The sequence below is a fragment of the Chenopodium album genome, chromosome 22, assembly GCF_948465745.1.
Source record: "Chenopodium album chromosome 22, dcCheAlbu1.1, whole genome shotgun sequence".
NCBI lineage: Eukaryota > Viridiplantae > Streptophyta > Magnoliopsida > Caryophyllales > Amaranthaceae > Chenopodium > Chenopodium album.
Genome location: NC_137855.1, coordinates 32,385,412 through 32,410,142, shown reverse-complemented (window position 1 = coordinate 32,410,142; position 24,731 = coordinate 32,385,412). Strand labels below are relative to the sequence as shown.

The window sequence follows — 24,731 nt, the reverse complement described above, 5'->3', positions numbered from 1 at the left end:
GTAGCCCTATTTTCAAAAAGATATTGCTAGATGAATGTTAGGAAACTATTGTCTCCTCAATGTAATTCTCTTAGTACTAGAGAGGTTAAAGAACCCTTGAGGAGAATATCCATATAATCCTCAATGTAATTCTCTTACATTGATTATAGTTTTAGTGCAAAGTTTTTGGCTTTTATTTACCTCTGACGAAGAATATCCATCTAAAAATTTCTTGTGTCCTTTGTTGTTCTTCTTTGCTACTGTATTATTTTCACATTAGCATACTGTTGATTTCAGAATTTATAATAAAAAAAAATCAGCAGTAGTAATTATTAATTTTTTGAAGATATTCCCATTATAGGGGTTTCACTTAGATTGTTTAATGTTGAGGATATTCACATTAAAACTATATTACTTGGACTCGGGTAATCATGTCCGACATGGGTATGTGTCTAAGGGTTCGACTCGGCTATTTTATGAAAAAATTTCATGATTTTGAACTAATGGTGAAGTGCCCGGGTGCCCAAGTGTCAAAGGTCCGATACTGGTACTTGAGGTGAAATTAAGAGTCCGTGTAACATAGCATTTAACACCCAAACACACATTTGATAGAAATTGCTAGGAGTTAGCTAAACATGTTGCTGAACATCGTGGTGGTTGCAAAATGACTAGCTGGAGGGGCAGTTCAGTACTTCAGTAGTCCATGCACAGCAGTCTCATTCTTTCAAATCCTCCCAATAGAGACAATCTCTCTACATACTTTTTGCAAAACTGCATGCAGTTCCTACTTCTTAGATCTTCCTTAACATGTAACTTTATGCATTAAATGGCAAAACAAGATGAAAACATGGGATTTCCTCGCAAGCAAAAAAAAAGTAGTTATGGATCACTAGTCACCGGATAAACAGCGAGGACAAGAGCACTTGAAACCGAATCCTCCTAGAAGAATATCTTGGCGAGCATTATAATCTAAACTAGCATCAATATAACATATCCGAAGCTCTTCACCTGCAGTAACACCCAAAAAAATAAAATGAGGAACCAAATCCAAATAGGCATTTCAGAACTTTTTTAACAATACTGAGAATGGATAGGCCTAGGATCCCTAATGATTGAATTATTAATAAATATTAGAAAAAAAATTAGAAATTTAACAATGTCAGCCAAAATACAGAGTACTCGTAAATGTTACTATAATACTCAAGCCAGTTCCATAGCTAAAATAAGTTCTGCTCGAAATTCCAACCTGCACTAGATTACACTTGACATTTGACAATTTATGCAACAGGGAAGCATTCATCATGTCAAACGAATGAACATCATACCAGTAAAATGGTTTATTTTGCTTACTTAAAAGAGTTATAACTGTACCAACCCTCCTCTTCATAAATTCGTTATAAGTATTTTCTCTTGTATGGTATCAGGTGAAAGTTTGGGATACCTTGCTGTCATGCATTTGCGCTCTGTCCAGAATTAAGGGAGAAATAAAAAAGTACTGAAACCTAATGCCGCTTCCTTTAATAAACGTGGCAGTTTCTCAAATTCGAGAAACAAAATCTCAGGGAGAACAAATAAAACATGTATTTTAGTGCTGACACAAGCAAGGAAACATAGGTCAAATTTGAGGTGACTGACTGACTGGCGAACCATCTTCTGTTCTAAGTTGTTTAACAACGGAGAGTAAACAAATCCCTTCGGCAGTTCAGCTATTTCTTTATATTCTGAAATCAATTCAAGACACATAAGTGCTGAATATATCAATGGAGCAATATCTCCTATCTAAGTAGTTTGTCAGTCAACACTAATGACTACACTCACCTTATGCCGTTGAATGTCTTCCGTTACTAAGATATTCAAAAGTCTAGATTAAGGCAAACAGAGTGGCTAAACCAAGTGGTAGGGCAAACCCGGCATGGCTCGGCTTGGCGTGCGCATATGACACCTCACAGCTTGGCCTAGCGGCTAGCACTAGGCGCATAAAGGAGTGCAGCGTGCTAGTTTGGATGCTGGGTGCGCGCCCTAGACACTGCCTTGGCGATCAGGGTGTACGAGGCGATCACATCTGCACGCACATAGCCCCAACCCTTGGTGAGCACTTCAAGCGAAAGTAGCGAAGTGTCACAGTCCAAATGTTTTGAAACCGGATCGTGTGGCGCGCTCTTCTCTTTTGGCGGCAATAGCGCAAGCCTAGAGCGGAAAGGGTACGTGAGCACACAACAACACGGACCAAGTGTATCTCAAGGAAGCTTGCATCTACAACAAGTCAACAAGTGCGAAGTCGGGGCTTGCGACAGCCAATATTTCGAAGCGGGCACAAGCGGGTCCGACGACAACGAGAGTGTCTTTCGAGGTTCTCTTGGTTTGGAAGTGATGCTTTAAATAAAGGCTTATATCAACATACAAGTCTTATAGGAATATACAACCGGGTAGGGAGCTTGGATTCTTTCAACCATTTGCTCCCTAAAGAGCTTTATATTGATTACATAGAAAATTACTAGTGAACAATGAAACTACACTTACACAATAAGTCTACCTAAAGCCTAGAAAGCATAAAGAAATATTTAAAAGACAATACATAAGGAAAATACAAGGGAAAAAGGAAGTGGATACATAGAGAAAGAGGCGGGTTCTAACATTCTCCTCCACTTAAGCCGTTAACGACCTTGTCGACTTACAAAACAAAATATACACTTAAAAATAAAAGAAATAGCAGCTTCAGTCTTCTATCGCAGTTATAGTTCTAGTCCAGGTTTTGATGTTGGCGCGGTTGCTGATGTTGTGGTTGTTGTATTCTGGATGTGGATGATAAGGTTTGAGGCGACTAACGTGGAAGACTGAGTGTATCTTCATCCACACAGATGGTTTAACCTTGTAGGCATTCTTCCCAATCCGTTTAATGATGCAGATGAGGCTTTCATATGTCTTGATTAGCCTGCGATCTCTTCCTCTGAAGAACTTGAGTTGTTCCAGCAAGATTTACCATCACCGTGTCCCCTACATCAAATTCTAGCGACCTTCTGTTCTGGTTGGCCCACTTCTTCATTCTCCTCGCTGCTCGCTTCAAGTAAGCACGAGCAACTTCCATGTTTTGTTGCCATTCTCGCTTAAACTCCCGTGCTTTACGGCTTCTCCCATCTTCGAATGTTGTTATGGTGTGAGGCAGAAGGTTGGCCCATCACCAGCTCAAACGGGCTTCCATTGGATGTGGTACTTTCGTGGGCGTTGAAGCAAAGTTGGGCAACATCAAGGAGTTTCACCTAGTTTTTGTGATTGACACTGACGAAAAATGTCTCTAGTATTACTCTAATGGATCGTTGAATCTCTCTGTTTGTCCATCATATTAGGGGTGGTGACTGCAAGACATGTTTGAGTCCAACACCATCATTTTGAACAATTCTATCCAAAATATGCTCGTGAATCTTGTATCTCTGTCGCTTACGATGCGTTAGGGCAATCCCAATATTTTACAAAGTGTTTAAAGAACAATGTCGCGTCTCCTAAGCACCACAAGCCTTCTACATGGGAACAAATGTGACATATTTTGAGAATCTGTCGATCACCGTACCACCATTACCGCCGAATATTGATTCACCTAGGGTAGACCACTGGTGAAATCCATAGATATGCTTTCCCGCGGATGCGTCGACATGGGAAGAGGATCTAAGAGACCTCCTCAGGATCCACTTTGTCCTTTCGACAAACAAAGCAGCACCAGGCTTAGTTTTAAAAAGCGCGACTCAAGAGTGCCTAGGTACTAGGCTAAGCGAGGCGCAGGCGCAACACATTCTAGAAGGCGCGCGCCTCAACCGCCTCCACCAAGGCGTAATGCCACAACCACCTTATGTTTAAAAGCGCGAAATAAGGGGATTTGGGTTTTATTTTATAAAAAAAATTGTTTTCTTCAATTTGAAACTTACCTAGTCTTTAAAATGATAAATCGAGCATAATCCCCTTATTAATGGAATGAAATTGCTTTAATTTAACCCCCAATTGAAAAACCTTAATTATCGAAAAACCCTAATTTACGAAATACTGAACAATTGGAGAAATTGATCGGTGCTGCTACAACAGAGATTGTCGGAGAGTAATCCTTGACGGTTTCCGGCATTAAATCTACCAAAGGTCGGCGTCAGTCAGGGAGGTAAGTTTGCTTTGCTTTGGTCTTTCTTCTTCTTCGCAGGTAAGGTTTCCCCCCCCCCCCTTTTTTTCCTTGAGTTGAACACTTGAAAGCCTACTTCCCTTTTGATTTAATAACCACTGGCTCATTTCCTCTCTTTTCTAATATTTTTAAAAACCATTTTTTCAATACTAATATAGATGTATTTATGGTTATTTCCCTATATTTTAAAACCTTAAGTTGAAAACTTATATAGATGTATTTGAGGTTATTTCCCTATATTTTCAATACCAAGAAAGCTGGTAAAATAACTCAAATAAAAAATATAAAAAAGTGCGCCTCATATACGAGGCGCGTGCCTCGCCTTGCGCCTAGATTCCAGGAACCCTTTGCGCCTCGGTGCGCCTTGCGCCTTTTAAAACTAAGGGTATGTTGAAATTCAAACTTTGATTTAGAAAACTATAATAAGCATTTGATAAAATTAGTTAACTTTAAATAACATTTGATAAATTAGTGAGAGGTTGTGAATTAGAAGAGTTTTCATTCTTTTATTATTTTGTAAAACAAAAGTTATAAATGTAATATTTATTTTCATTGTAAGAAAAAAAAAAGTAAGCAGAAGAAGAAAATAAAAGGAAGAATATTTGAGAGATATTAAGGAGATATAAGAGGAAATTTATATTTTGAAATTATATACATTCAAAAGAAGTTTATTTTATATTCCAGGTTGTAACCCATATTTGTATTTCCTTCATATATCGTTATTATTACTTGAGTTAGCAATTCGTAAATTGTTATAACTCCTACATTTGGTAACGGAGCCACGATATTTGCAATATCTCAAAATGTCTACAAATTTTGTTCAACCACAAGTACCCCAATTGTCAAAAGACCAATATGATGATTGGTGCATCAAAATGAAAGCATTATTTGGTTCACAAGATTTGTGGGAAATTGTAAATGATGGGTTTGAAAATCCATCAGATGAAACAAAAGCGACATTAACTAAAGATAAGAAAGATGAGTTGAAAGAAAATCAAAAGAAAGATCAAACTTGATGTACACAGTATTAGACCGCGAAACACTTGTGAAAATCTCAAATGCAACCACAAGGAAGCTTGGGATAATCTTGCAACTATATTTAAAGGAGTCGAGAGAGTTCGAAAAATTCGCTTACAAGCACTACGTGGTGAATTTGAGGAAATCAAAATGACTAGTAATGAGTCAATCTCTAAAGATTTTTCTCGCCTACTTACAAGTGTTAACCAACAAAAATTAAATGAAGAAAAGATTGAAGATAAAAAAATTGTTGAGAAAGTACTTCGATCATGGAATAAAAGATTAACCATATTTTTATTTCTCATCAAACGAATGGCATCTTCTTCTGGAAATCCTAGCTATTCTTAGCATGATATTGGGAAATCTCATTGCTATTACTCAAACAAGCATGAAACGTTGCTTGCATATTCGTCCATAGGTCAAATCGGATATGTAATTATTGGAGTAATTGTTGGAGACTCAAATGATGGATATGCAAGCATGATAACTTATATGCTGTTCTATATCTCCATGAATCTAGGAACTTTTGCTTGCATTGTATTATTTGGTCTACGTACCGGAACTGATAACATTCGAGTTTATGCAGGATTATACACGAAAGATCCTTTTTTGCCTCTCTCTTTAGCCCTATTTACGATAGAATATATTGATTCATCAATAGAAGAATATATTGATTCATTATCAATAGAAGAACTTATGAGGTCTCTTCAAGTACATGAACAAAGAATTCAAAAAAATGATGAACTTGGTATTATAGAGCGAACAAAAAGGTGGAAATCGATGAGGCGGATTTCGTGGACGAGGAAGAGGTCGTAATAACTACCAAGTTTTGGCCAAAGTAATGAGAGAAGTTTTGGCCAAGGAAAGAGTTTCAACGAACGCGGTAAATCAAAAGACATTCAATGCTATAATTGTCAAAAATATGGACATTATGCATCTGAGTGTTGGAGCAAACAAAAGGATCAAGACAATCGATTAAATTGTGCTGAATCATCACGAAATAATGAAGAAAGTCCTAAATTGTTACTAGCACATGAAAAAGCTAGTAATCTGTTGGAAGCGTGGTGGACACTCAAATATATTTGAGAGAATAATATAGAGAGGAAAACAAATGCACTAAATAATAACTCTTATAAAATGTGTGTCTTACTATTCTATTTCTTTCTTCTTAATTCAAAATAAGTACATATTGCGTTTATATAATATTGTGTATGCTAATAAACGAATGTTTCTCCTTAACATTCTCTCTTTCTCTCATAATAATAGCATTCCTAATTTCATTATTCATGAATAAGATTTAATTAGCTATTTGCAGTAAATGTCAAGTTTATCACTTTTTAACATGTGCTCTTTTCCTTCAACCTGAAATCCCTCCGGTTTTTCCATATATATTTCTTCTTCCAAATCACCATGTAGGAAGGCTGTTTTCACATCTAGTTGTTCAATGTCTAAATCCATGCTCTGATACCAGACTGTTGGGAAAGATCACAAATAATATTGCAGCGGAAATAATAATCACTTTCCTTTTGTGTATAAACGAAATAGGTAACAATTATATTTCTATGATATAATAGATTAACTCACAAAGTGTTTATAAAATACTTCCTCCGTATTCTTTTAGATGCAACACACACTTTTTCGTGGTATTTAAGAAATGTGGAGTTCACATGATATAATACACTTTAAAATGGGATGAGTGGTTGTTAGGAGTGTAATTTAGCGGACCATGTGCTCTAAATAAGGGAAATAGTATAGTTTTTCCCTAAAGTAACTTTCTTTTTATAGTGTGTTGCAAGTATTGTGACATTTCCTTTTTAGGGAAGTGTTGCAAGTAAAAGAAAACAGAGGAAGTATAAACTAATATTCGACGGTATACTCTCAAATTTAAATTGTCTCTATTTATAAAAAATAATCTGATACAAATTTCTATCTCAATTCCTACTATAAACAATTAATCTGATTACATATTTATAATCAGCCTATAACTAAATAACTCATGATGCAAATTATCGTTATATAATTTGCCATTGATTATTTCTTATTTTTCTACTACTTTCCTTTTTCTCTCCTTTTATTCCTCTCATTCTTGTTCTCTTCTTTCTTGTATATTCTCCTTTATTTATTTTTAGCAAACTCTAATAATAAGGAGGAATATTATCCAACAAAGACATGTGGTTTTCGATTCTAGAGCTCGCAACCACATGTGTGGGAGAAAAAAAAATTCATTAACCTTGATGAAAAGAGTCAAGGTAATGTAAGTTTAGGAGATTTATCCAAACTACAAGTTGAAGGTAAAGGAAAAATACTTATTTTTCTTAAGAATGGAAATGAAGAATTCTATCTAATGTTTACTACGTACCTAATATGGAAACTAACATTCTCAGTATTGGACAACTTTTAAAAAAGGATATGTTGTTCATATGGAGGGTAATAATCTTCAACTAAAAGATGATAGTGGAAGAATTATTGCTCAATCGAAAATAGTGAAGAATCGCATGTTTCAGCTACAACTTAACACTAAGGTTCAAAAGTGTTTCTACAGTGTTATGGAGAATGAGTCATGGAAATGGCTTAACCTTTTTGGGCATTTGCATTTCAATGGCCTAAAACTTTTGCAATCAAAGAATATGGTGCATGGATTACCTACCATTGAAGACCCTAAACAAGTTTGTGAAATATGCACAGCTAGAAAACAAGCTAGACTTCAATTCCAAAAGGGATTATCATGGAGAGCTAAATCACCATTAGAATTGGTACACAGAGATATATGTGGACCATTATCATTCGGAGATAATCACTATTTTATTACCTTCATTGATGATTATAGTAGAAAATTATGGGTGTATATGCTGAAAGAAAACTCAGCTACATTTGATACATTCGTACAATTTAAGGCTAGGAGCTAGAAAGCGGACGTAAGTTGAAAACACTTAGATCTGATCGAGGGGGCGAATATACATCAAATATTTTCAAATATTTCTCTAGAGATGTAGGAATTAGACAACAATTTACAGCCTCCTATACACCACAACAAAATGGAATTGCCAAACGGAAGAATCGAACAATTCTAGACATGACAAGAAGCATTTTGAAAGAAAGAGGATTGCCAAAGCAATTCTGGGCAGAAGCTGTTGCATGGACAACTTATATTCTAAATCGTTGTCCTACAAAGAGTGTAAAGAATATGAAACCACAATAAGCATGGAGTGGCAAGAAGCCAAATGTTGAACATTTTCGAGTATTTGGGTGCATAGCCTATTCTCAAATACCCGAGGCAAAGAGAAAGATGTTAGATGACAGAGGTGAAAAATGTATCTTCATTGGATATAGTTCACAATCTAAAGCTTATAAGTTGTACAATCCAATTAGTGGAAAGCTGATTGAGAGTAGAGACATAATCTTCAGTGAAGGAGAATCCTGGAAATAGGATGATCAAGAAAAATAAAAAGAGAAAATTGCGTTTGAAGAATATAATGATATTACAGAAAAGAGTTATGAAAATACTCAACCAAGTACTCTAACAAATAATAATGATTCATCATCATCATTGCCATCAACTCAAGGATTAGAATCTACATCAAAAACACCTATTAAAATGAGAAGTCTTAGGGCCCTCAGCTCAGTCAATGAGAACAGGCCCTTAGAGACATATATGAAGAGACAAATGAAGTTAATGAAGTTGATTTATTCTGCTTATATGTAGACCACAAACCCATTAATTTTGAAGAAGCTTTAGGAGAAGAGGAATGGAGATCTATTATTAAAGAGGAGATCCGGTCAATAAAGAAAAATGATACATGGGAGTTGGCTACATTGCCAAAGGACCATAAGGCTATAGGTGTAAAATGGGTTTATAAGATAAAAAGAGGTGCAGATGGAAACACTAAAAGATACAAGGCAAGACTTGTAGCAAAAGGATACAAGCAAAAGTATGGCGTTGATTGTGATGAAGTATTTGCTCCCGTAGCTCGTTTAGACACCGTAAGAATGATGATCTCACTTGTTGCACAATACAAATGGAAGATATATCAACTTGATGTTAAGTCAGCATTTTTAAATGGAATTTAGAAGAAGTTTATGTGGAACAACTAGAAGGTTTTTGTCATCAAAGGAGAAGAAGATAAAGTGCTTCGTTTGAAAAAGCCACTTTAAAGCAAGCCCCACGAGCTTGGAATACACGCATAGACGAATACTTGATCCAGAATGGTTTTATGAAGTATCCATACGAACATGCTGTACATGTGAAGAAGAATGGTGATGATATTCTTATAGTAAGTTTCTATGTTGATGATTTATTATTCACTTGCAACAATAAAAGTATTTTGATGATTTTAAAGCGGCAATGTTCAAAGAATTTGAAATGACAGATTGTGGGCTAATGAACGTCCAATTATTCTTAATATGCATAATTAAAGAGTCCAAAATCGTATAAAATTGGTGTATTTATTCGATTTTGGACTCTTTTTGCCTTATAAATAACATTTGGTAATTCTTGATATGCTAATTACGATAAACTCTTTTTGCCTTATAAATAACATTTGGTAATTCTTGATATGCATAATTACGATACACAAAATAATTAAGATTTTATATTTCAGTAATATACACAAAATGTACGATGGTTATATGCTTGACCAATGCCCAGAGAAAAAAATTAAGAAACATTGTACATCAATGGCATCTTAGTATTAAGACACGTAGCAATTGAAGAGGACTTTTTGAGAGTGACCTTGGACTATTGGAATCCAGAAACACATTGTTTCAAATGCGATCATGATGAAATTTCTTCGAAGAATTTGGTGCAATTTTCAGCTTTCCTTCAAAACTCTTGGTTGTGATTATTGACTCGTCAACCCGTTAACCCGCAAAATACCCGATGAATATTTTTTGAAATTAGAATTGCGGGTTGGGTAATGGGCCGCCCTTTGAGTTTATAGGGTACCCACTAAATACCCGAATTGTTTTTTTTTTTTTTTTTTTTTTTTTTTTTTTTTAAATCTAAAATCCTGACTATTTCTTCTTTTCTTTCTGGAAAAGTGGAAGGCTTTTAGGGTTAGGCTATTGGTATGCAGTAGGCTGTTATCTCTTAAATCTCTCTACCCTTCTCTCTCTCTCTCTCTCTCTATCTCTCTCTCTCTCTCTCTCTCTCTCTCTCTCTCTCTCTCTCCCCTTCAGAGTTCACACACATCCACACCACGCGAGAGAAAACCTTCATCAAACCAGCAAATTGAACCACACACAATATATACCTTAGTCAATAATGCAATTAGACTTAGTCAAGGTTGTTGAGTTTGTTTCCTTAGCCTTAGCTTTATTTTAGCATTCTGTTTTCCTTAGTAAATTTTAATTATTTTTTATTTTTTATTGGTAGTTGAATCACATTTCTAGATTAAACTTCATGACATAAGTTTGATATATATTGTTTTATAATGTAATGACATATAATGTGTATGGACATGACCTTCAGTTAATAATAAACATGTTAAAGTCTTTATTATTATTTAGATCAATTATTAATAGTTAAATTGAATTTGCATTGACAATCTAATGAAAATTGTTTGATGATATATAAATATAATCACAAAATTCATAATCATAGCATTCAATACGATTACAACACTTTTAACAATCGTAGACGAACAAACAATAAATTTGTTTGTGATAGATAATGTTCTATTAGGATATTGATGAAAACCTATGACAAAAACAAGATTTAATATTTCGCATTCGTATTCGTTTTTTTGGATCAAACAAGGTTTTGAAGAAAATAATTTACGGATCTTCTAAGATTTGTGAAAATTTAAGATTCACGAATACATATAATCGCATATTTCCCATCCCTTAATTGAGATTGTCCCACTAAAATGTATTTAATAAGATTAAGGAACAACCCAAATTCAAACGAACCCGATTTTCGAAAACAAAAATACTTCGCAACTGGTGTATAGATCGGGGCATGTGTTCATTCTTCGTCGATGTGCGAGTGAATTTAAGGGAGAAAGATCATGAATTAGTGGTTATTTTCATCTGTGGATGAAGAACAATGATGTAAAACTTTTTTATTTTAATTTTTTTGATTTTATTTTTGGATTTTATTAAAAAGTGATTTTAATAAAAAAAATTATGAAAAAAAAAAGATTTTCAAAAAATCATAAATTAATTTCATAAAAAAAGAAATCAATTTAAGAAGAAAAATTTTAAAAAGAGGGTTGCCAATTATTTAAAATAAAGAAAAAATCAACGAATAGAATTTAAAGATAGTGATGGCCCTTTTAAGCATGACCCTAGTAAAATTTTTTGTAACTTATTTTCTTAGTATTATAATATTATATGTAGTATTCTATAATAATTATCATTATTTGAGATGCACTATACACCTAATGTATAATATTTATGATGTGACTTTCACGTACATTTTTTTTCAGTTTCTAGATCACTTATTATTCTAAGGCATATTACAAATTGTATTAGGATGCCTATGTATGTATCTTTTGGACTATGACTAACTATTAATCAGTAGTACCAAGATAAGCCATCAAATCGCACTTCTAATGCATGCAACAATAAGACATACCTTCTTCAACGTCACGTAGTGCTTTTAGCCTTGCATGAACAGAGTCCATCCATATAATATGCACGTTAGGATCTGAAAGAAAAACCACTTTCCATCAATGCTAAGTATGACAGAAGTGAACAATTTACTCAATGCTCCATTAGATGTGACACCCATGGCCAAGCTTGTGTTCAGTTTTATTACTTTTGGACTAAGTAGATGAGGGGGTATCATTGAGTCTTTCATGGAAGATATAGGCGATAATTTAAAGCATATAATTTTTAAAATTTTTTTGAGCTCCAGACTATGCTTCTTGGACTCAAGAATTTTTACTTGTCCAAGTTTTAGAATCATCCTGTCAAAGTTTCCATGATTTTGGTCCAAAATCAAACGTTAACGTCTGCATCCTTGTCAAAGTTACAAGGATCAGACACATACTGAGGACAAAATAGAAGAGTCCAAATAACATAAGAAACTGTTATGTATATGGGTCAACAATACTTGAGCACTCGTACACAAATCTTGAATTAAGATAGGAGAACTCACCACAATCATGATTGTAGAATGAAGGAAGGATATAAACAGCATTCCCAACTCCAGCTTCAGCTTCTACTGATGCTGCTGCCAGTGCATGGAGATCATCATATGACCCAGCAACCGTTTCAATTCGAAATGCATTAATGCGTACACGAGCCAATACATCAGCATACCACTGCTCTGACAAAACTGGTATTGTCAAAGGATCACCAACTACTTCATGGATATTTCACTGAATATTAAACTTATTGCTGATAGTATGCAAGTAACTCAGACGAAGAGGATACAATTTAAATTTTCCTTCGTTATATTTAATCCTTCGATTGCACTCCTAAGCATGCTATATTCCACTTCAATCTGAAAACATAAACATCAATAATCAACCTACATTCATTTTATAACCTATTGGTGATTGGTGTAAGCATTCTAATCACATTGCACACTGACTAATTAGGGACTACCCGCCAAAAAAGAACAAAAACAATTGAAAAATATTAGGGTTCATTTGGCATCGCTGTGGTTTTCTGTTTTTTGGTTTTTTGTTTTTTAGAAGTATACTATATATGTCACATAATGAATCAAAAATTATTTAGACTTATTAAAATCATGATAATTTTGAAAACTGACAACAGAAAAGTGGAAACACCTTTTTCTTGTTTCCTGTTTTTGGTTTTTAGTTTTAAAAAAAACAGGAAACTGAAAACCAAAAATGATGCCAAACAAGCCCTTAGCAATTAGAAAGAACAAAAAGTTATGGTTCCAATATTGAACTGAAGAAGTGCAGCAGCAGCTTATGTCTTCATTAAGAATTGAAGATGAAATTCGTTTGACATCCATCAGCTGCTAATTGCTAGCATTATCTTGGCAGTGGACTAACATCATATCTAGGCAAGACGAATTATCAGTGGCAACACGCCAACACATAGCAGTTTTCAAAAGCTTGAATTGAACACATGGACTCCAAAAGTCAAAGGAGCGTCAAGAAAATAGAGATACTTTTGGAGTTCTATGATAGATTTAGCAAATAACAATAATATCGGACAACTGTAATTTGTATCTTAGTATCATATAATGGCAGTCTACAAGGCCATGATAAGCCCTTATGATGTGTACGGTGTCCTTTGTTCACATTAAACTCCGCGCCCTGATCATGTTGTCATTATTCAACCCGAATCTACTAACCTTCCCTATTATAGGTAATTGAACAAATAATGCATCACTTGATGACTATAATAGCCACATATGAAGCCATAGCTACTTTATTATCTATTACAAATAGTCAATACAAAGTGCTAGTAGCATAAAAAAACAAGTGCAGCAACTTACAAAGCAACTAAACTGCCTTTAGGTTATTTTCAAGAGTATAAACATTAATGTACAAGTATAGATGAAGCATTTAACAGTTGAAAATAGCACAAATAATAGATATGGCAGTAGTAGGTGACTCACATCAAACAGTTATGTTGATTGAAGCTTGAGATGCCAATTTTTCATCAATCCTCAATGTATCTCATAAAATAGTAATGACTGTTCTTTTCACTTTACAAACCTAATACCCCAATCATATTAGAAAGGCCAAATAAAATCAAACTACATGAGACCATTATTTTTTTGTTTACATTTGTGGGAATATCCCTCCCCCCCTATGACCGTACAAGCTTTTAGGCAATATCATTTTCTTCTTTAAACCCCCCCCCCCCTATGACCGTACAAGCTTTTAGGCAATATCATTTTCTTCTTTAAACCCCCCCCCCTCTTTTTTCTGTGTGATAGCTATTAACAGGTTGAATTTTTTATTATTATTATTGACACTACTTGGTGCGGAACCATTGAAACACTAGAAATATGTGAAAAAATGTCACAAAGTTGAAACAAAAACTTTTACTTGCAAATTGATCATCTAAATTCATACCACACATGCATAATACACATGATTCAAACAATTCTTAAAAAATATTTGTTCACAACACCAAGTAACCTTGTGCCCAACTGTTATTAAAGTCAACAAGATACTGAAAACATGGCAAAGTTACATTCTACAAATGCTTACATTCTGATTTTCAACAACATAAAAAAGATAGTCATGGAATCACCTTGGGTATAATATGAGCGGGTTGAAGTACATGAATGCAGTCTGCAGATGCTGCTCCAGCTATTACCATACATGCCAACCGCTTTACCAAAAGTGGATATTTCAATCCCAAATTTCTTCAAAATCAACAAAATACAAGTGATACATTGTCAGCCATTGATATAGAAGTCAAAGGGAAAATCGCCTTAATGAATAAGTTAATAGTGACAGATATTTGTCAATGAAAGAGATAATACAAGTTTCTGGTGCTCCATGATTTTGTAGTGAGTTCGTTTATTTCCTTAATAGCTATTTATATTTGAGGAAAAACTTTATCATGATTGGGGTACATCTTTCCTTCTTGAGTGTGAGCATTACTTTTTTAGTTTGTTTCAGCTTAGAATTTATACTATTCTTTTCACCTAGAAATTTTCAAATCATGACATCAAAGTAGCGATACATTTTTGGAAAAATTGCTTTTAATAATCCCACCTTTGGTTGGTTCGCTATTAATAATCTCACCTTTTGATTATTATCTAATAATCCCACCTTTATATGGCATTCTCTTCTATTGGTCCCTAAACTGTTGGTAAACCGGTTTTAATATGTTAAGATATTATGTGTCACTTTGTGATTGGTTGAAAATATTTTTTTTATTAAAAAAACTAAAACTAAAAAAAAACTAAAAATAAAAACAGAAAAATAACCAGCCCACCTAACTTTAACCCCCACGCCAACCCTCTAGCAGCCGTCCCCGGAGCACCGGCTGACCAGCCTCTTCCCCTGCGCCGCCAATCTATCCCCCTCCCACGCACCGACCGACCAGTCCCCTCCCCCGCGAATTGATGGACACTTGATAAAATTGAAAACGAAGATTGTGACATCGATGGTTATCGGAACGGCGGAACCTAATTGACGACGAATTGGTTGCGATTTACTGTGTTGAAAAGGGTTTGAAGGCAAAGGAGATTGACGGAGATTTTGGACGACTAATGAAAGGGGAAAAGGCGGCAAAAAGGGTTTTACGGGTTAAGGGTTTAGCCGACGGTGGATGGTTGCAGTGGGGTTAAGGAGGAAAGGGACTAAGAGAGGGGGTTGGGTCATCGGAGCGGGGGAGGAGTATGGTCGGCCGGCACCGAGAGGAGGTTGAGTCGGTCGGCACTCCGGTGAGGGCTGGAGGGTGGCACGTGGAGGTTAGGCTGGCCATATTTTTAATAAGGTTTTTTTCACTTAAATTTTTTTTTTAAAAAAATTACCCAATGTACAGGTTACCGGTCAAAATTGACCAATAGAAGAGAATGCCCTATAAAGGTGGAATTATTAGATAATAATCAAAAGGTGGGATTATTAAAATCAATTTTTCCTACATTTTTTTTTAAAAAAATTGGAAAGGTACAAAAAAATACCGATCCATATGTTAGCTCATGCACTCATCTCATGTCCTTGTCAGATTTTATCATGGAGAAATAATTAAGGAGTCAGAAGTTGTTATACCTATTGACATACTCTCCACAAATAATACTTTTATGGAACTTGCATAAAAAATGAATGATTATCAGGACATACATCTAATTCTTCCAATGTGACTAAGGAACCTTAATCCTATTATATGTATGCTCTTGATTTGTTTGGGTTGCTATACACTCCAGAGCTTATGCTTTAATAGCAAATGTAAGATATGAGGGCTTTACATCTAAGTCTCTTCACATGACTGTTCTTATCGCCCTAGCTTATATGCGCTCAATTTGTACAATATCCTAGGTTGATGTCTCAAATTATTTAGGGTGGATGAATCCATGAATTTGAGCTCTTATCGTTTAGGTGTAGCCTAGGGTGCATGTCTTTTATGCAAATTTATGTCTTTCCCTTAGGTTAATTGCTTCTTTAATGCAATGTTCTTCAAGTACAAGCACAAGCTTGCTTGAGTGGGTTGCAGTGGGTTCAAAGACAAGGCTATGACATAGTTTTCTGCTAATTAAATAAATTCAAAGTTTCAGTGAATATATTACCTAGTTGCATCGGTTGTTATCTCCTTAAAGTATACTGGTCAAGAATTCTTTTTATACTTGCTGCTTTCATGAATTGTTAATAATTAGTATTCTGTTTAAGATTGCTTGCAGGTGTAGTTAATTGTATCATCTGATTATAGTTAAAGGAAGAAATAGAAAATAAAAAATAAAAAAATAGTGCGTCACTATGAAAACTTAATTATGAAGGAAGTGAAAAATCTCACATACCTGCAGTATTTGTGGTAATCGGACCAATCTACCTTCTTCTCTAGTTCATAATATGCCTGCAAATAATTAGTAGCATAGCTCAAAATCTCAAATCCCTTTGGATCAAAAGAAAAAAAGTGGTTTTGGGGGGGGGGGGGGGGGTGTGTGAAGGAATTGCATATATATTTCACAATTTCTTCCAAGGATAATGGGAAAAACATCAACTACAATACATTCAATTGATTAGAATAATAGTAGCAACTAAAAATTTCTCAACAAATGTCAACTATTTAGCTAATAAAACTTATAAGTGGCTGTGCAAAGACTGTCATAACAATCATGATGCGCTTCCTAACCAATTAGTGGTTCGTAGAGGCGGATGTACCATGCGCATGGTGCATCCGTTCCAAAAAAAAAGCGGAAAGAACATTGTATAGAGATGTAAAGAACATTTAGCTAAAATGAAAAGAACATTTAGTTAAAGTGAAAAGAACATGTTATAGAATTGTAAAGATTAAAGAAATGAACATAACACTATCTTATAAAGAACATCATATCATCTTTAACCTTTGTCACATTATTCTCAAATTCAACATTTATCCAGATTCATCAAATTTCAAAAAAGAAAATAAACAATGAATTTTACGATTACAAAAAGTTCTAATACAATCCTAAAGTAACACAATTAAAGAAAAATAAATACAAAATTTCATTCAAAAGTACCTTCAATCTTTGATTAACAAATCCACATATTCACCTTCATTAAATTCACTCCATTAGCAAAACAATGATCAAAAGCACCACGAAACTCGATCTAAATGCACTGTCATCGTCTTCTATCAAAAGAATTTCTTTTTCTCTATAAATTTTCTATTTCTCTCTCTAAGATGTTTATTCCTCTCTCTAAAAAATTCAAACAAGTGAAATTAAATATGAAGAAATATATAAATTTCTATTGAGATTGGGAAATAATTACCAAAACTCTTCCAAATAATTCATTTAAAGATTGAAAAGCTAGATGTTCTTAAAAAATACTACTCTATATTATGTTCTTTCTGTTTTTTTTTTTTTGAATAAAAATAATATTCATTACATTACAAAAAATACTACTCTGTATTATGTTCTTTCTGTTCTTTATTAATATTACGGATGCTCTTTACATATAGACAAAGAACATAAAACTAGATATTTTTTTTACAAAATAGTTATATGTTCTTTACAAAACAAATATATGTTCATTACAAAACAACCATATATGATGTTCTTTATAAAACAAAGATATGTTCTTTACAAAACAACTATATGTTCTTTACTGAACAACTATATGTTCATTCCGCCTTTTTTAAAAGAAAACTGGATGCACGGAGCATGGTGCATCCGCCTCCACGATAAAAATTTCATTGAGAAATAGCTCGTTTGCAAAGGAATGCAGAGCGAAATGCAACCAGCACCAATCAGCACTTGCCAATGATTCAGACTTTTTAAATATCTTATGAATTAGAAGCGATAGGCTCACATTCCGTTTCAACAAACTAAGTACAATTGTCTTTCGAATCGCTAAAACCCGTCTTATGAGATTTATACGATTTCTTTCACACATTATCTTTTAGAATTGTCATTCATTTTCATCTCTGGAATGCCCCATTATACAAATCAAACTAGCAGATAAGACAGCCGCAACTTCCATTTTCAAGTTCAAAGAAACCAAACGTCAAACACTTGGCGTGCATAAAATATAATCGAAAAATTAACAAATTACACCCCATAAATCATTATTCAAACAACCGCACGTCCGCACAATAAACAGAAGTAAGCAATCAATCTATATCATCTAACAACCCTTTCAACATTATATTCAGAATTAATTAATTTTATCCAAAACAGAAATTGACAACCCTAAGTTGAAATATTAATCGTCAACTTAGGTTAACACATGATTTTGTCGTAAACCCATCAATGCTTATAATTAGATTTTAGAACTGAAAATAAATCAAAAAACAAAATATCACAAAAAAAAATTTGGAATTCAATTACCTTAGCTTCTTGACGACACTCTTCGGAACAAAATCGATCAACCCGAGTTTGATAATCGTTACTGAACTTCAATTTTTTAAGGCAAAGGTAACAAACGCAATCGATTTTAGCAAGAGAAGGGTGAGAAATCACTGGTTTTGCAGTGTGAATGAGTTCAGCAGCTTCGATTCTTCGAGTTGCGAAAACTCCTCGACCAGCTGACTCGGTGATGTCAACTCGGATTGGTGGAGGTCCGAGTCGACTCGGTGAATCTCCGACATTGTTGGTTGTTGTTGAGATGGTGGAGATGGAGAATTTCAAAAGTTGGTTTGATGGTGAAAGAAGAAGTTTTTTGAATTGAGGAGAAAGATAACGGCTAGTTATGAACAACATCAGGGGAAATTTTCAGCAATGCTTGGGTGTAGGTGTAGTACTGTAGTTCAAATTTTTGTTGTCTTTTTTATATTTGGACTTTGTTTTCTGTAAGAAACAATCACGTGTTAGAAGATAATGTGAATGCCTATTACGTAGTATTTGATTTGATTTTACAATGTTCACATAAGTTCAAAGACTTGTGAACTTGTATGGCACATATGTACGACTCTTGGCTATATAAGCCATATTGACGATGCATTACTACACTACAATTTTTACTCATTCCATTTTACTCCTTTTTTGCTTTTCTTTTCACTGATTAAAAAGACTTCCTATCGGTAAATATTTAACACGTTATCAGCACCAGTTTCTAGTCAGGTATATTTATACCTACTTCTAAATATTTATAACAAATAATATTATCTATTTCTAAATGTTTTGAGGAGTATGCTTTATAGTTGCCCATATTTGGGATCCTCTATACCAGAAACTCAAACATTCACTGTATTATATATACCTCAAAAACAACGGTGAAAATTCTCTTACTTGTGAATTTATTACTATCATCTTTTGTTTTAGTCACGTTGATGTTTCTTGTTTTATTCATGTTGATGTTTCTTTGTTTGATTCATGTTGATATTACATGCTCATGTTTTACGTAAATTTTATCTTAATTATTATAATTGCTTAGTAGGAACTTTGCATGCATATTATTAACTAGATTAACAAAAAGATGCAGCCTTTTATACTTATTATTTTTCTTACTTTTACATACTTTTCGTATTTCCTTCAGTTTTCGAACCCATGATCTTTTATAGATATTAGGGCTCTCAGACCACTATGGCTTGCATTCCCAAGTGTGATAACTTTTTACAATTATAAATATATATATACATGGACCATAATTTTATGTCAGTACATTATACTATTATATGATATTTTTACAGTTGTACACAACAGTAACAGATAAACCTACCTCTAAAAAAGGCGTATTTTTCCCCCAATTTCACAACAAATCCCTTATCCCTTCCCACTTTTAATCCAAAAATCACCTAAAAATTTTATCACCCCCTTCTTCTCCGATATGTTCCCGACAACGGGTCGACGGCAACCAAAACACCCACAACTTCACTTTGGAGGAAGATTTAAGGAAGATAAAACAATATTTCCTTCTAATTACGGCGCTTGTAGTTTTATTAGTGGCAATATTAATTTTTGTCATTATGTATAAGTAAAACTCACTTATTTTGTTGTTTTAGTATATTAAAAGCTTGTTTTTGTTTTATTATGTTGGTTTGTTGTTATTAATCATCATTGTATAATATTACCATTATCATTATAATCATTGTTATTACTGTTATTGTTGTCGTTTTGCTGTTTTTTTACACTTAACATGATTAATTTTTTCCTAATCATATAATTACTCACAATACTAAACCAAGGGGGAGAAAGGATTATATTATTTATGGTTTATTATTGTTAAATTTAATTATCACGTGTTTTATTAACCTAATTATAAATATGGAAGAAGTAAACATGTGAGTTGTACATATAATTTATTATTATAAACTAATTATCACGTAATTTGTTGTAGCTAAAATGGGAGACCTTATGAAAAGACACTTCAGCATCTTAGATTTACCTAGAAAGAAATTTCTGGAATGGAAAGTGAATGCAATGATGAATTTGAAAGCTCAAGGCTTGGAGCACACTGTTAAAGAAAATAAGAGTCCCCCTGGTCAAACAACTGATACTACCACTTCTGTAATGACTGTTGTAAAACCTGTTACTGAACAAGATAAGGGAAAAGCCTTAGTATTGTTAAGGCATCATTTACATGAAGGCCTTAAAACTGAGTATATGATGGTTGAAGATCCCAAAGAATTATGAATTGCCTTAATGAAAGATTTGGACACCACAAAAGGGTGCTCCTTCCTAAGGCATTATTTGACTGGACAAATTTACGGTTCTAGGATTTCAAATCTATAATTGATTATAATTCAAACATCCATCAGATAGTGTCTATATTGAGATATTGTGATCATCCAGTCACAGATGAACAGATGATTGCAAAAACACTCACTACCTTTCATGCAAGCAACATACTGTTGCAAGAATAGTATCGTGAAAGAGGTTTTAAAAAGTTCAATGAATTAATGAGTGTATTGCTTGTTGCGAAACAAAATAGTGAACTTCTATTGAAAAATCATAACCTGAGACCAACTGGGTCTTTGACCACTCATCATGAAGCAAATGCAACAAATTCTTATCCACCTAAGGCAAATGCTACACGAAGAGGTGGGCGTGGAAATTACAATGGCCGTGAAAGAAGCCTTGGAAATTATCGCGGACGTGGTCGTGGTCGTGGTAGAAACAATTTTCAAAGAAACGGTAATTTCAAAAATTTTGAAAAACAGATGGGACAGTCATCTAGAAGCCACAAACAAACTCCTTCAAAAGGAAAAGATACATGTTACAAATGTGGCATGATAGGATATTGGGGACGTACTTGTCGTACGACCAAACATTTGGTAGACCTTTACTAGGTTTCTGTAAAAGGCAAAGAGAAAAATGCAGAAGCAAATTATGTTAACGAGGAAAATGCTCCTTGTCCCAGCCTTGATGTGTCTAATTATTTCATGGATAATGCGGACATTGGAAATGATTTTATTCTTGGAGAAAACAACAATGCTTAGGTTTCCCATCTACTATATATGTAATGTTTTAATGAATTTTTTTTATGTCCTGTATTTTAAATTTCTAATTATGTACTTTTAATCTCTATCAGATCATCAATAAAAGTTTGTATGATATTATCTATAAACTATTACTAAAACAGAAGTTGTTGACATCATCATTGCCCACATGTCGCTTTCTCAATAAAAATTTTCCCGCCTAATTGCAATGATGATGTCATATTTCTTTTTTTTTTTTGGGAAACCTACCATATTTAATATTTTTGAAATTTAAATATTAGAAGCTTCTACATTACCATTAAAATCTATCAATTTATTGTAGGAAATTGAAACAATTTTAAATAGCACACTAATAAATGACCTCCAACATTGAACTATGAATTAGACAACGTTGAACCGATACTATATCATAATTTTGATTAAAATACAAAATTTTGAAATTACAAAATATACGTAATTCTTATTTATATTCATGAATAATAGTGATTTATTTTTAAAATGTACAAATTAAAATAGGTTTTATATAAACCGTGCATCGCACGGGTTCTAACCTAGTTCTAAACTAATCTCAAATTTATTTTATGATGATATGGATCTGCTTGAAGTTAGTTCCGAATATCAATGCCTTTTGGACAATGGAACAATACATACTATCTTAAAGGATTGAAAATATTTTTCACAACTAAAGTTGTTTCAAGCAAATGTAAACACTATTTCCGGGTTAGCTAAATTAATTGAAGGATCTTGAAAGGCTTGTATAATGCTTCCAAATGGATCCTAATGGAACAAAATTAATAATCAATAATGCTTTATATTCGAGTAAATCTCGAAGAAATCTCATAAGCTTTAAAGATGTACGCCAAAACGACTATCATCTAGAAACAATGACAACAGATCAAAAAGAGTATATATGCCTCACGGTAGAAAAACATGGCAAGAAACATATATATGAGAAATTGCCAGCATACTCTTCGAAGTTATATCGTATAAACATACGACCCGTAGAAATCAATATGGTATCTAACCAGAAGTTAGATGACAAACATTTGATTATTTTAAGGCATGATCATTTGGGACATCCAGCAACTGGGATGATGCAAAGAATAATGGCACATTCAGTTGGACATTCAATAAGAAATGTCAAAATTCCCCGATTAGATGAATTAACATGCTCTGCATGTTCACTTGGCAAATTAATAATAAGGCCATCTATGAACAAAATTGCTACTAAATCTCCAAAATTCTTGGAAAGAATTCAGGGAGATATATGTGGGCCAATTAATCCAGCATGTGGACAATTTATTTCGATATTTTATGGTTTTAATTGATACTTCTACACGATGGTCACATGTCAGTCTACTTTCAAGTAGAAATGTTGCTTTTGCAAAATTACTTGCCCAAATCATCAAATTATGAGCACAATTCTCAGATCATACAATAAAGAAAATAAGACTTGACAATGCAGGGGAATTTACATCCCAAACATTTAATGATTATTGTATGTCAGTTGGAATTGATGTTGAACACCCAGTAGCTCATGTTCATACACAAAATGGTCTAGCTGAATCACTATTTAAGAGATTATAATTGATTGCAAGACCATTATTAATGAGGTCAAGATTGCCATCATCTGCATGGGGACATGCTATAATACATGCAGTAGCGCTAATTAGATTGAGACTTACAGCTTATCATAAATTCTCACCACTACAACTTGTTTGTGGTCGAGAACTAAGTATCTCACATCTAAAAATCTTTGGTTGTGCTGTATATGTTCCCATTGCTCCACCCCAACGAACAAAAATGGGTCCACAAAGAAGGCTGGGAATTTATGTCGGGTTTGAATTCCCCTCTATAATTAAATACCTTGAACCATTGACTAGTGACTTATTTACAGCTAGATTTGCCGACTGTCACTTTAATGAAATTGTATTCTCAGCCTTAGGGGGAGAGAAAGTGGACCCACGTAAAAAAGAAATTGAACTTATTTGGAATGCAACACAACTGTTGATGTTAGACCCACGGACAAACATGTGTGAACAAGAAGTCAAGAAAATTGTTCATTTACAAAGTGTTGCAAATCAATTGCCTGATGCATTTGTAGACACAAAAAGGTGACGAAATCACATATACCAGCAGAAAATGCCCCTGCACGTATTGAACTGGTAATCAGGCCATAGAAAGTGAATCTCGGGAGACCACTTGGTTCAAAAGATTCTAAACAAAGAAAATTGAAAAGATTGGATGGAATAGAAAATGAGACTAATGATGTTCCCCCGTCAGAAGGTCAAGAAAGACCAAATGTGGATGAAAGTAAAGAATATGATGATAATCCAAAAGGGCAAGAACAAGAAGACAACCTTACGGGGAATGAAAAAGACGTTCAAAACATCGATAACAATGAAATTTCAATGAATTACGTCTCTACAAAGATTCAGTGAAATAGGAAAGATGTTATCATGGATGAAATATTTGCAAATTCCATCGTAATCGACATTGTATCTGATGAAAATGATGTTGAACCAAGAACAGTAGAAGAATGTTGACACAGGAGTGATTGGCCAAAGTGGAAGGAGGCAATGCTAGCTGAGTTAAAGTCACTTGAAAAACAAGAAGTATTTGGAAAAATAACCCTTACACCAGCAGATGTAAAACCCGTTGGATACAAATGGGTATTGTGAGAAAACGTAATGAGAAAAATGAGATAGTTAGATACAAGGCAAGACTTGTAGCCCAAGGATTTTCTCAAATTCTAGGGATTACTTATGAAAAAACATATTCTCCAGTGGTTGATGCAACTACATTAAGATTTCTGGTAAGTTTAAAGGTCACTAAAGGACTACAAATGTGATTAATGGATGTAGTGACTACATATTTGTATGGGCCACTCGATACAGACATTTACATGAAAGTCCCCGAAGGATTAAAACTACCAGAAAACCACAAGCCTAGACAATTGCTTTCCATCAAACTAAAAAGTTCACTTTATGGATTGAAAAAATCTGGAAGGATGTGGTATAACCGTTTGAGTGAATACCTTATGAGAGAAGGATTCAAGAACAACCAAGTTAGTCCCTGTGTTTTCATTAAGCGATCACAATTAGGATTCAGTATC

The 24,731-nt window shown here is 34.0% G+C and overlaps 1 protein-coding gene across 1 annotated transcript; it reads right to left on the bottom strand.

The window, feature by feature from the left end:
- Positions 1 to 674: 674 nt before the first annotated feature.
- On the bottom strand, positions 675 to 18,959 carry LOC145606027 (histone-lysine N-methyltransferase ATXR4-like). The gene is made up of 7 exons (XM_081662088.1): positions 18,567 to 18,959; positions 16,554 to 16,609; positions 14,339 to 14,453; positions 12,533 to 12,602; positions 12,255 to 12,434; positions 11,730 to 11,801; positions 675 to 987 (listed from the first exon to the last, which is right to left on the bottom strand). The coding sequence occupies exons 1-7, from the start codon at positions 18,936 to 18,938 to the stop codon at positions 869 to 871; spliced, it is 984 nt and encodes a 327-aa protein (XP_081518214.1). The 5' UTR covers positions 18,939 to 18,959; the 3' UTR covers positions 675 to 868.
- Positions 18,960 to 24,731: the final 5,772 nt, after the last annotated feature.

What these genes read in the sequence shown, in the direction of transcription:
- LOC145606027 (XM_081662088.1), bottom strand. Translation starts at nt 18,938, where the DNA reads ATGTTGTTCATAACTAGCCGTTATCTTTCTCCTCAATTCAAAAAACTT. An exon ending in CCGCTCATATTATACCCAAG is followed by an intron (nt 12,603 to 14,338) that starts GTGATTCCATGA and finishes TTATGTTTTCAG; the next exon opens with ATTGAAGTGGAATATAGCAT. An exon ending in ACTACGTGACGTTGAAGAAG is followed by an intron (nt 988 to 11,729) that starts GTATGTCTTATT and finishes GTGTTACTGCAG; the next exon opens with GTGAAGAGCTTCGGATATGT.